This window comes from Perognathus longimembris, chromosome 19, assembly GCF_023159225.1.
Source record: "Perognathus longimembris pacificus isolate PPM17 chromosome 19, ASM2315922v1, whole genome shotgun sequence".
Classification (NCBI taxonomy): Eukaryota; Metazoa; Chordata; class Mammalia; order Rodentia; family Heteromyidae; genus Perognathus; species Perognathus longimembris.
In genome coordinates, this window is record NC_063179.1 from 7,956,303 (window position 1) to 7,969,552 (window position 13,250).

General features: G+C 48.7%; 1 protein-coding gene and 1 pseudogene across 1 annotated transcript in view; both read right to left on the reverse strand.

Annotated features, from left to right (window-relative positions):
• Positions 1-1,823: 1,823 nt before the first annotated feature.
• LOC125367505 lies at positions 1,824-4,747 on the reverse strand (annotated as a pseudogene).
• Positions 4,748-9,495: 4,748 nt separating this feature from the next.
• The window catches only part of LOC125367551 (golgin subfamily A member 2-like), a 29,469-nt gene continuing 25,714 nt past the window's right edge, over positions 9,496-13,250 (reverse strand). The window contains exons 6-7 of the mRNA XM_048368237.1: positions 10,216-12,106; positions 9,496-10,119 (exon numbers count right to left, since the gene is read on the reverse strand). Coding sequence (XP_048224194.1) covers positions 9,496-10,119; positions 10,216-12,106 — 2,515 coding nt within the window. The remainder of the gene's footprint in view (positions 10,120-10,215; positions 12,107-13,250) is intronic.

Consider the following 13,250-nt stretch of genomic DNA (forward strand, 5'->3'; position numbering starts at 1 on the left):
TAAAGACCTACAATGGAATAAACATAGCCTCTTCAACTACATGTGCTGGGAGAACTGGGCAGCCATATGCAGAAAACTCAAAGTAGACCCAAGCCTATCACCATGCACCAAGATCAATTCAAAATGGATCAAGGACCTCAATATCAGACCTGAATCCTTGAAACTCCTGAAGGACAGAATAGGAAAGACGCTAGAACTTATAGGCACAGGAAGGAACTTCCTGAATAGAGAGAGTCCCAGGGGCACAACAAAGAGGGGAAAGACTCGACAAATGGGACTACTACAAATTAAAAAGTTTCTGCACAGCTAAGGTCATAGCCACCAAAATAGAAAGACAGCCAACGATATGGGAAAGGATCTTTACCAGCACAGCAACAGACAAAGGCCTGATATCTGTCATCTACAGAGAACTCAAAAAACTAAGCCCCTCCAAGCCCAATAAACCTATTAGGAAATGGGCAAAAGAGCTAAAGAGAGACTTCACAAGAGAAGATATAAAAATGGCAAAGAAACACATGAGGAAATGCTCAACATCCCTGCTAGTAAAGGAAACGTAAATAAAAACAACCCTGAGATACCACCTCACCCCAGTTAGAATGTCCTATACTCTGAACTCAGGAAACAACATATGCTGGAGGGGCTGTGGGGAAAGAGGAACCCTTCTCCATTGTTGGTGTCAGTGAAATTAGTACAACCACTTTGGAGAACAGTATGGAGGTTTCTCAAAAAGCTCAATATAGACCTACCCTATGACCCAGCCATACCACTCCTAGGCATCTATGCTAAACAACAAAACCCAAGATATCGAAAAGACATTTGTTCTTCCATGTTTATCCCAGCACAATTCACAATAGCCAAAATATGGAAACAACCCAGATGCCCCTCCACCGATGAATGGATCCAAACAATATGGTATTTATACACAATGGAATACTACATAGCGATTAGGAATGGTGAAATATTGTTGTTCGCAGGGAAATGGTCAGAACTCGAACAAATAATGTTGAGCGAGACAAGCCTAGAACACAGAAAACAAAGGGGCATGATCTCCCTGATATATGACTGTTAACAAAGGGAGACAGAGAGACAGTAGAGACCAAGTCTGTGAATACTGTATATGTTCTTGATACATTGTATATTGTATATATGTCTACCTGACCTAGACAAGGGATAGAAAAACAGGACGTAAGATATCACAAGAAATGTACACACTGCCCTACTATGTAACTCTACCCTTTTTGCACAACACCTTGTAAAACAATTTATTTTCAATTAATAAACAAATAAAAAAGAAAAATAAAGAAGTGGTATGTTCAAAAATAAAGCTGATGAACAATAAATTCATTCTGTATATTTTAACAGTTCTAGAAAAAGTAGCACAGTATTTTAAAAAAAAGTATACAGCAAAGTTTGTTCCTATTAGAATGGCAAATTCTGGAAACTGTAAATACAAATAAAGTCATTGAAGAGTCAAATGGTCATATTCTTAATCAGGAAGAAGATGTAGTAATAACAGTCCGTAATCCAGTTATTTTCAGCTGTTAATAGAGAATGCTTTTCCTTGTCAGTTGATTTCATAGTTCTTTTTCGAAGAGATAGCAAAACTGTGGCAATTGGATGTACTGAAAATATATTTTCATAGTTCAAGTTCATAGTTCAAGACACAAGTGTAGCCTTTTTTTGTGAGTGTGTGAAAGTTAATCTGTACACCAAGGCTCAGAGTTTGTTAAAGATTCCATGTGGAAAAAGTGCAAATATCCTGCACAGATAGCTTACAAAGTTGCTGGTACAGTATTTACCAGCAGAATCTTGGTTTAGTTTGCATAGCTCACACATCACTGGAATGTGGAAAGGTGTGCTATTTTTTGGCAAGAGCAAAGGAAATATTATACTGACGTGAACTACAATGGAGGGCATGCTGAATCCATGCAGGACACCAGGATGAAGGCTGCTCCCTGACATCATTTGTTTTTGTATACTGGTTTTGTTTTTGTTGAAGCAGTTCTGTTATAGTCAGGAGCATTTTCAGTACATGCTGCTGTGCACCACATTCATTACTAAGTGTTTGAAGTTCATCTGAATGAGCCACATAAATCTCATGCAGCACTGCTAAATCACATGACAAGGCAGTTCTAGAATATTCTGTAGTGTCTGGAAGTTCAGGTACATTCTCAAGGTCATCTAAAAACCTGATCATTCGATGTTTGTTACTTTAGATAAATGGATTGACACCTTCCATGTAAGGCTCCTTAGCTCCACATTCAATGAGATTTGCTAAATTCTGTACATATTTAGCCACTAGTATCAGTGTTCTTGCAGCAATAGGAGATGGGGAATCTGAGATGATATTAAACATCCGTGCATTCAGGATGGCAGGGCAAATAAGCCGAAGAAAAACAAAACCACTAACAACTCTTGTTCTCATGGTGGTATTTGTAGGCCATTTGTGCTGAACAGATTTCTGTAAACACCCATAAATATATCTCAGTGTTGGTGGAAGTATTTCTGAAGCCATGAATATTTTCTCCACAAGCTCTGAAAGTATGTTCAGTGGGTGTGCTAAATTAGTGTTGCACATCTTCATTTTTTTCTAACTTTGATGGACTTAACTCACAAGACTGTTTACTTTCCATTATCTTTAAGATGGAGTCTTTCAAAGCATGATGAACAAATTGTGTGGCGGTGGCTTTCATGGACTGCTCCATCAAGGTGCTTGCGAGTGTTGTGGCTCAAAATAGGGTAGTGGCTTCATCTTCCATGCTTATTTCTCTGTCATTTAGTGTACATAACGATTCAAGCTTTTCATGAAGGAAAATCCTCAGTAGAAGTGTTTGGTCTTGTCCAGAGATGTGTGATAAGGCATATACTACATGAAGTTCCTTTTGCAGTATAAGCTCCTTAAATTCACTGTCCTCTTCTTCTGGCATAATATTTCCCATAGAATATTGTGCTTGAACACGCAGGGATCCTGGTTCAATACCTTTTCATGGTATATGAGAGCTGAGCAGAAACCATTCATCTGTGGCATGCCCTTTCTGTAACCGGCTCAACTGGCACTGCATAAATAAGATATCAGGGTCTTTGCTTTTCTTTGTTTTATTACTAAGAGTGATTTCAAATCTATTGATGTCAGGAGGAAGATCATCACATACAAACTCTTCTGACCATACTGGGTTTTGCCCTTCTCTTGCATGAGTTTTTGCTACTTGGACACTATTCAGGTAGATGTTACAATATGGGTTAGTAAAATATTTTACTGGGAGTTAGTGGGCTTCTTCACTCTGTAAAACAAGGCTGCTGACCTCACGAAGGCGTTTATTAGATGTCCCTGGACTGCTTTTCCGTAAATTACAAAATGCCTGCAGACCTTTCATCCAATCCTCTGCTTGTTCTGGAGTTTCTCCTGCAAAGTAAAAGCTGTAGTGTTCTTCACTAAAGTGCTGAACTACTATCTGCAAACAGTTTGGCCTGCCAAAGAGACTATCATGAACAACATAGACAGAACATACACTGAGATCTATTAATCCTTTTGGTTTTGTAGCTCGTTTTTCACTTTCAAAATAAATACGCTGGGCATCGCTACCCTCTAAAATAAAATACAAATTTTTCCAACGTTGTCCTTTGCCGTTCTTCAAAAGATAACCTTTCTTCACAATATTTTTTATGAAGCATCCATTCTTTTACAACGAATTGTATTATAGATTTCCTTGCCATCTTCATCATCATTGAGCACTTGTTCCTGATTCTGCATTGGTACAGGTTCCTTAAGATAATACCCTTCCACAATCTGTTCTCTTCTATAATGATCTATGATGTCTCCAACGCTGTTCTAATACCGGCCTCCCATCATAAATTGGTTATTTGGTGTTGGACATATTTTAAATCGCTGAATATTTTCATTGGTCTGAAAATAAAGTGAATAATCACCAGGAGTATTATCTGAGGGTCTCACAAGAAAACTGCAGACTTGGCCAACTGTCATTAATAAATTATAAGCTTCTTGTTTGGAAATCTTCCCATGGAACCATATTTTGCTTTCATGTGGATCTTCTCGGCCCACCTCTTCTACTAGGTCTTCACCAATAAGGCTTTGCTCATCAGTTCTGAGATTTGTAACCCACATCCATCCATCCTCCCATTCATTGTGAACAATGACCGTATCTCCTTTTAAAAAACTTATTTCGTCAGTGTCCGGTACTTTTGTGTAAGGCCGAATGGCTCGAACATGCCTTCTATCTTCTACTGGCTCTGGAGGTGCAACTGGGAAAGGTAATTTTTCTCCTTTAAGCAAACAAGAAACATGAGTGTAATACCCTATTAGGTCTGAGAGTGAAGAAAACCGTCTTCCCCCAATGTAGTAATCTCCACACATGGCAATAATTCTGAAGTGGCTGACAACATTTGTCTGGCTAAGAAATGAAAGTAGGAAGGACCCCGGCCTCCTATCCCTGTCTCTTCTAAGGTGGCTGCCCGACTTCCCTGCCTGCCTGAGGCGTCTTCTGCTATAGTTCTATCAAGTTTTCCAGGATGCCACTGATTCGTGGGAGGCACGGTTAGCGGGATGGCCACCTCTTCCTCCTCGTATTCCGGACCATCCAGAGAGTCACCTTCATCCACGGTCCCCAGGCCCGCGGCCAAGGGGGGCAACTGGGGAGGCGGCGGCAGAGGGGGGAACCCGACGCCCGGCCCCAGTCTGGGCGGGCAGCGGCAGCGTCGCCCTGGCCCGCGCCATCTCTCCACTAGGTCCAGTGCCGGCCCTGTCGGCCCGGCGCCCCCCAGGGTCCCCACCGCACACCCGGCCCCAGGAACCTGGACCCCAGCTCAGCTCCGCCACCCAGAGTCCCGCCCGCTCCGGCATCCGGGGTAGGCGGCTGCGGCCCCGGGCAGGGCCGTGGGTACCTTCGCCGACACGCGGCCGGATGAGCGCCAGAGCCCGCGGCCGTCACCGGGCCGCCTTCCTCACCGCGGGCCTCGGCCACCATCGTGTGGAAGCCCGCTGGGCTGTGCCGCCCCAGCCCGCCCGGGAGCCCCGGGGCCACCAGGCCCGGGCGGCGAGCGGCCCCACCCGGGCGCGTCCCCCTGCGGAGGAAACAACCAGAAAAGGCGAGGGCCGGCCGCCGCGCCCCCTCCCCGGGCCGCCGCGCCCCCTCCCCGGGCCGCCGCGCCCCCTCCCCGGCCGCCGTGCCCCCTCACCGGGCCGCCGCGCCCCCTCACCGGGCCGCCGCGCCCCCTCACCAGGCCGCCGCGCCCCCTCCCCGGCCGCCGGCCCCCTCCCCAGGCCGCCGCGCCCCCTCACCAGGCCGCGCCCCAGCCTCCCCAGCGCCCGGGGTGAAGGGAAGCCGAGTGGGCAAAAGAGCACCAGGCCTGCCCAGACGCCGTCCGGCCTCGCCTTGCACACGCACCCTCGCACACGCACCTGCAGAGACAGGAACACTTCCAGGCTGCACTGGAGAGGAAGGGAAGGGACCCGGGCGGCCGCCGCCACGACCGCTCCTTCACCACCCGAGTGCCGGCCACCCCCACCGCAGCCACCGCGGGTGCCGCTGGATCCTCTTCCCTGGCCCCAGACCCGAGGGGTGGGAAGGTCAGGAGGCCGGGGCGGGGTGGTAGGGAAACTGCGCCTCCCGTTTCTGAAGATCACCAGAAGTCATAAATTCTTTCTCAGGCACGGAGGCCCCGCCCTTTCCGTAGACATCTCTAGAAAGCCCATCACAGGCCCAAAACAAACACTGCGCACGCGCAAAAGGCGGCAAGGCCCGGGCATGTTGCTGTGTCACCAGCCGCCGCCCGGCCTCACCACCCCTAGCTCGCACGCACGCACGCACGCACGCACGTTCATGCTCCATCCACGCGCCACTTTTCCTACACTTTCCTCTTCCATGGAGGCGCAGCTCCTGCCTGGTGCATTCTGGGAATGGAGGTCGATCCGGCCTCCGCCCTCGCTGCCACTGCCTTTGCCTGAGGGGAGCCAGAAGAGGCCTTGACCTAAGAGAACAAGCCAGAGTCGCCACCTGAGAGGAGAGGAGTCGACCACTCTGCCACCGACCCTGCCACTGCCACCGGCGCCACCAGAGAGGCGCCCCCCCTTCGCCCCTTCGCCCATCGCCGGCCCCTAAGTCTCGTTTTACTCATAACTTAGTTACTGACAAGGTAGGAAGCTCTCAACTTATAAGATCCCTCTCCAGTGTAAGTCCTAATATGACTATAAAGAATGCTGGAACAAGTGACAACTTCATCACATTGTTTAAACCCATAGCGTTGCCCACATTGCTGCCATCTTGAGGGTTCTGCTCCAGTGTGTGTTCTTTGATGTGTTTGCAGATCACTGGAACAAGTAATGCTCTGCCACATTGCTGCATAGATAGGGGTTCTCTCTAGTATGAAATGTTTCCTGCTCTTTAAGATGATGAGGAGAAATGAAAGCTTTCTCGCATTGCTTATATCGCATATTGTGCATTCTCCTCAGTGTGACTTCTCTCATGTCTTCGATGGATAGTAGGACAGTCGAAGCCTTTCTTACGTTGCTTACATCCCAAAACGCCACCATAACTGTGAGTTCCTACGTGGCTTTGAAGGGTGTTAAAACAAGGGAGGGATTTCCCCAGTACTCACATTCACAGTGTTTCTCTTCAGTGTGAATTGTTTTCAAGTGTATGAAATGAAGTGGGATGTCTGAAGTCTTTCCTCCATTTTGGACATGTTAATGTTCCATTGCGAATTAATAAATGGATTTCAATGTCATGCAATTTGCCGCCGAAGGCTTTGCCACACTGATGTTATGCATGGAGTTTAAAGGTAGTGCTCTCACAAGTTTCATCTGAAAGGATGAACTTCATTTCCATGACTCCTTTGGTTGTCTGGTCACATGATTGGCGTTTTGCAGGATCTCCATTTTCATGTCTATGAACGTACTAGGAAGATGTAGACGATTACAAAATCTCTACATTTCCTGGTACTCATAGGTTTTGTTTCTGGTGTGAGTTTGAAGGGCACATCTATAAGGAAATACGATATGACTTCTGTACAAACAGTGTTACTCCAGGAAAAGTTTCTTGTTTAGAGAATGGTCTGGAGCCTGTTGGAAGGCCTCTATTAAAAGAATACTTTGTTTCTCCTCAGGTCCTGGCTACTTCTTTATCTGTTTCTTTAAGGGATTTTGGATACCTTTGTGATTCCACGCTGACTCTGATGGTAGATTATCCTAGGCCTGTGGATATCAGATCAAATAGTCTTGCCATTTGAAGGCAGGAGAGATAGCGCTACTGGAACATAATGATTCAGGGTAGTGTGGCTTCATGGGAGGGAAATCTGGACATCTGGGGACCCTTGTCTTTCCTCTCTGAATTTTGGAATGCTTTCAATTGGGAGTCCAGGGAACAGAGGCTGCTTCCTTGGTTTGTGTTCTCAGATGCTCTAGCACCCTGTCTGCTTCATTGGTGTACTTTGTGACTGTAGGCCGTAATTCTACTGGGGTAATTCACCAGGAAACAGAGGCTGAGTCTACACATTTATGTACTTCACTCTGTATACTCATGCTCATTCACTCTGCTTCGTGTTCCAAATGTGCATTTTTTTCTCAATAAATCATCCTCTGATAAGAATAAACATACACAATATTAGTCATGTGAAGATTTGGATCCTTAATTTAACACCAATGGAAAACGCTTAAATTAGTATCATTTAAAAGGTTTACTCCTTAGCTCAGTAGCTGTCTGGAGCTACAGTCTGCTCATTTTGGCCCTTCCCACCTTCCATCTACATATGGCTCCACATACCCATCCCAGGATTGGAGCACAGCTGTCTCTCCTCTGTTCCTGTGGGAGCAGAGAGACAGCCTACATAATGGGTGTCTGCCCCACTCCCACATGTAGGACATTCCACACATAAAGACCATTTTGACCACGTGATTAAGGGCCATCCTCCTTCAAGGGCTCCCATCTTCATTTCAGCCTGGGCACCCACATATCGAACATAAGAACAGCGACAAATAAGTGCCATGTTATCTTCTACTGGTGACTCCAGAGCAAGGCAGGCAAATAGCACCTCCTACCATGCCCCTGCTTTCACTTTCATAATTATGTGGGCATCTGCCTGCCTGCAATCTGGGACTGGGTTGGATAGTGTGGTCTTCATTGAGGTGCACTCAAGGGAAGATCTAAAAGTTTAGACCAATAGGTCTTTCTTCCTGGTTACTCAACTCTGCTTCAACAAATGATTCGTAGTGTGTGTGAGCAGTCATGGGATCGGATCCTCTGATTTGCCCACTGTACTTTTCTTCAGAGGAACATTGTCACTTCCAAGTAACCCTTCCTTTACTGTGCTTTTCCTTGCCAGTGTCTCCCCCTCAGCTCTGCCCCTTTATGCTGTCAGATCCCCTAGAACAGTATTACATCTACCAACCACAGCCCGTCAGTGATAATTTGTGGGAAGCAGACTTTCTTGAGGAGAATCGAAGTCATTTTCACGACGATTGCGACTTTACCTTTAATGTGGTAGCGTTTTTTTCAGAAGCTACCGAACTGATGGGAAGAAAGACTGGATCAACACGAAATGGTGGGCCCTGTGGGTCTCCTCTGCCTCTGTGCTCTTGGTTATGGGAGCTTCCTCCCCGGGATACGCCACATCCACCCCCCCTTTCCGTCCCTCCACCCAGTGCCAGGACGACCTGAGCCGCCATTTGACCCTAATGAGCCTGTTGCTCCAAGAGACACCCCCATGGAGCCACCCTTTGTTCCCCTAGTGGACAGGGTTCCAAACAGGCTGGGGGGAGGGATGGTGGCCCTCATGGGCCCGAGTTTGGAGCAGAGCCTGAAAGCTGTCGGCTCCTCCTGGGCCCATTCCACTCATTTTGGGCTGCAGGGTGGGCCACGCTGGTGATTCCTGTGATGTCCTCCACCTCTTTGTGGCGGAGCTCAGGAACAGATCAGCAGATCTGCATATCCTCCGCTTGTGGGCTGAGAGCTCCCACCTCCTAACCCCAGGCTGTGCTCCCCACAGTGGTACCGGCTATGTCTCCTGACACCTTGCTCCTCCCCAAGAAGAGCACCCAGAAAACCAGGAAAATGACCACAGGAATCCCCTTCCCCCAAGAGGCACAAAAGAGCACTCTGTTGCTCCATGGCAGGAGGCAGTTTGAGAAGTCCACATTCAGGTGGTTTCACTGTTGAGTGAGTCACACTCATGTTCTTACACAAACCCAGGTATGGTGAGTCAATTGCCCTCTCAGGAGTCTCATTGTGACCACGAGCTGCAGCACAAGGGGCTGAAACTGTACTTTGACACCAAAGCTCATTTTACAGGAGCAAGGACAATGGACCCTAAAAACTATCAAAAAGGGGAGAACAGAACCTGTACAAATGAGCATAAGAGCCATTTATTGTCAATTCTCACAGACTGTACTTATTACATGTGCGATAATTTTATACCACCCGCAGTAGAGTAGGTTTGACTATACACTAAAAGTACCAACTTTGAACAATGGATTCCTCTCCATTGCTATGATTGCTTAACAAAATTCAAAAGTCTGGACCAGAACGGGATGGGGCGTTCATTCCCCAAGCCCCCAACGTGTTTGGTGGAGTCCTCCAGGGGGCACTGAACCGCAGGCCCTGCTGTGGAAGGTTCCACGTCGTCATCGAGTGGGATTTCCTCAAGACCGTCGTGCTCCTCGCTACATTCAATCTTCATGGGGCCGGCCAAATCTGAAGTGGTGTCAGCAGCAGGGGCCTCGGTGTCGGCCTGCATCTTGTCCTGGCCCTCCAGGCCTTCAGCTGCAAGACGCAACAGCAGCTCCTGCAGCTCCTTCTTCTTCTGCTGCTTCTCCTGGGACAGCAGGTCGACATGTTCATCTTTCTCCTTAAGCAGGGCCTCCAGATCTTCCATCTGCTCTTTGCAGGTCACAATGGACTTTTCGATGGCGGTAATGTGGTCTGATAGCTGGCTGCATCGCTGCTGCAGGTCATCCACTCCACTCTGAAAGTCCACCTTGTCAGGCAGGTCGGGACTGAAGCAGAGTTGCAGCTCCCTCTTGAGCCCCTGTGTGTCCCGCTTCCTCTTCCCAAACAAGCCGTGGGTCCTCGTCCTGGGTAAGAGGGCCTCTTGATCCAGCTTGGTCTGGTACTGGGCTCCCAGGTTGGCCAGGCACCTGCAGCGGGCCTGCTGCTCCTGCAGCTGCTGGCTGAGTTTTTCCTTTTTCCATTCAGCAGCGGATAATGCTTTCTGGAAAATGTCCCTGATGTCTTGAGGGCTGTCCACATCGTCAGGGACGGTCACGTCGAGTGGGGTTGCCTCCGCCCCCCTTTCTTCCCCGTTACTCACTGCTTGGCCTTCTGGAGGGAACGCCAGGCCACTCAGCTGGGCCTGCAGTTGCTCCTTCTCTTGCCTTGCTGCTTCTAGACACTTGAGAGTGTCCTGTAACTGTTCCCTTTCCATCTGGGCCAGCAACTTGCTCTGTTCTTGCTCCTGCTTCAGCTGCTCCAGCAGCTGGTTCTGCGTCTGCAGTTGCTCCTGCAGGGCATCGTTTTCTGTCCTCAGCTTCCAATTGGAGAATGTGTGCCGATCGCAGGTGTCTCTGAGTTTCTGCAGCTGGATCCGATACTGGCCCTGCAGCTTCTGCCCCTCCTGAGCCAAGAAGCTCGCCCTCTCAGCCTCCTCTTTCCACTTTTGCAGATTGTTCTCTTGCTGCTTCAGCTTCTCCTGCAGCTGTTCCTTCAGGTGCTGTTCTGAGCTCAGCGCACTGGCGAGCTCCTCCTTCTCACCGCTCAGCTGGTGGAAAGCATCCTGCAGCTGCAGCAGTGGATCTTCCATCTCTCCGTCTTGCACATGTGTGCATCTCTCTGTGTCCTTTGTCTTGTGCCGATCCTCGGCAGGCCTAGGAACGGGTTCCTCCCCTGCCTGTTCCAGTCTACACAGCCGCTCCTGTTGCTCCAGGTTCTGGAGACGGAGGCTGTGGTTTTCCTGTACCTGCAAGTGAAGCTGTTGCTTCAGGTCCTTGACCTCCTCCTGCATCTGCAAGGCCTGGGCCTGCAGCTGTTGCTCAGCCTGAGCTGGTCCTGCGGGTGCCTGCAGCTCTGCCAGTTGTTTTCTAACCTCCTCCAGGTTGACCTCCAGCTCCAACACCTGCCTCTGCCCTCTCTCTCTCTCCTCTCTAAGATGCTTCATCTCTTGGGATTGCTGCTGGATCATGTCCTCGCACATGGCCCTCTCCCTCCTCAGGTATATGGCAAAGTTGTCCCTTTCTGACCTCATGGCCATCACCAGCCTTCTCAGGTTGTCCACTTGCCTTTTCAGCACTGCCCGCTCCTCTGCGGCTTTTTGGAGCTTGTGAATTCTGTTTTGCATGTTGAGCTTCTGGGTGCAGAGGACTTGCAGCTTTCTTTGCAATTCGCTGTTGATTTCCTCCAAATCACCACTCCTGCTCTGTTTCTGGTCTTGGATGAGCTGTGGATTTTTCTTTTGAGTGTCATCCTGTTGGGTGGTGACTTGGTTCAAGGCTATGTCTTGCTCTGCAACTTGCTGAGGTGCAGCCTGCTGGCGGCTGGTGACACCTTCCTGCTCCCGTTTTCTCTCAATAAACACTTGCTGCATGTGGGCCAGGGCACAGTGTAAATTGCGTTCTTCTTCAACCAACATCTGTATCGTTACCTTGTGGGCTTCCAGTTCTTTTTGCATTGCTTCTTTCTCTTGGGCTCTCCTCCAATTCTCTTTTTGTTGTCGATGCTGCAGGAGTTTCTTTTCCGCCTTCAGTTGGTGGATCTCACTGGAGAGCTGTTGGTTTTGTAACTTGCTGCAGTGCAGGGTAAGCATGAGGGATTGGTAGTGCCTCCTCAGATCCTCAATGCTATTGGGAGCTATGACACTCTCCACCCAGGAAGCTCTCGAGCTGCAGGAAGGCAGGGCAGGCTCAGGGGATGTGTGCCCTTTGGCTCTACGCTTAGTTGATTGACCATACCCAGTGGTGTTTCTCTTGGGATGATGACTCTTGACAGTTTTCTTCTTTGTGTTAGATTGTGCAGGTCCACTTGCAGGACAATTCTGCTGGTATTCTTGCCGTAGTTGATTTGCTGCAGCTGTTTGATTTTGGCTGGTTTCTTCAGACCTCCGAGCCCTGGGGCAGCAGGGAAGACAGAGTCGCCACATTCCCAGGCGGTCTGAAATCTATAATCTATAATCTACAATCTACAATCCACAATCTACAATCTACAATCACTAACAATATCTATTTCTCACTATACGTCTTAGCTCACTGATAATCACTGTCACCACTCGGCCACCTCCACCTCCCTCAACGGCTGGGAGTGGTGTAAGCCCACAGAGGGAATACCAGGGCTAGTAGGCAGCAGAGGATATGGGTGTGGCCCGAAGTCTGCCATCCCATTGGTCAGTGAGGAGTGTGAAATAATAGAGGGTGGCCAGGGACTTGTGATCCAGGCAGAATGGGTGGAGTCCTGATGACAGCTGCTCCTGCAGCCCTATCCACATCTAACTCTGCCCAGTGTAGTTGTGGGCAAGCGTGGGACTTGCTAGAGCTGGGTAGGTGCTCAGCTTTACCTGTAGCTTTCCTGGCTTCCCTCACACAACAACTGTGGCCACCCAGGCTTTCAATTGTCTTCCAGGAAGTGGCACCAGGAAACACAGCCTCTCTGCCCACGTCCAATGTCTTGCTGTTTTCATTCCATGCAGGAGTAGCTCTATTCTCACCACCTTTGGTGAAACTTGTTTTCTGATCAGGGAGTCACTGAGTTTTCTGAAGTTTTTGATATAACCTGCTCTTGCGGTCCCTGAGGAACTGGAGAGCTCAGGGCCATCACAGGTCCAGGGCTCCTCTGCATGAGTGTTGCCCACGTTGCTTATGCAGGCCTTGCCTACTGCAGCGTACTTGGTCTGGGGGTCTCAGAAGAATCAAATAGACTCTTGGGAGAAATGAGAATATCCTGCTTCTATCAAGGAGTATGTGAAATCTAGACCAACACAAAGAGTAATGTGCACATAACAAAACAAATCTACGAAGCAAGAGTCAACTACCCAGCCACTTCCTAAGGATGTTGTGTTCACAGTCCAGTGTAAGTGCTTGACATCACAAAATCCCATGAAAGCACGGCTAAAGGGGCGAAGGAGTTTTATTGAAGAACCCCCAAACCAAAACCAGAACAGCCTCCACCTTCAAACATGGGCCTGTGGCGGACTACCTTGTCATGGGTAAGCTACCCAGACCTCAGAACCTAGAACCCAACACAGCCTCTACCTCCAAA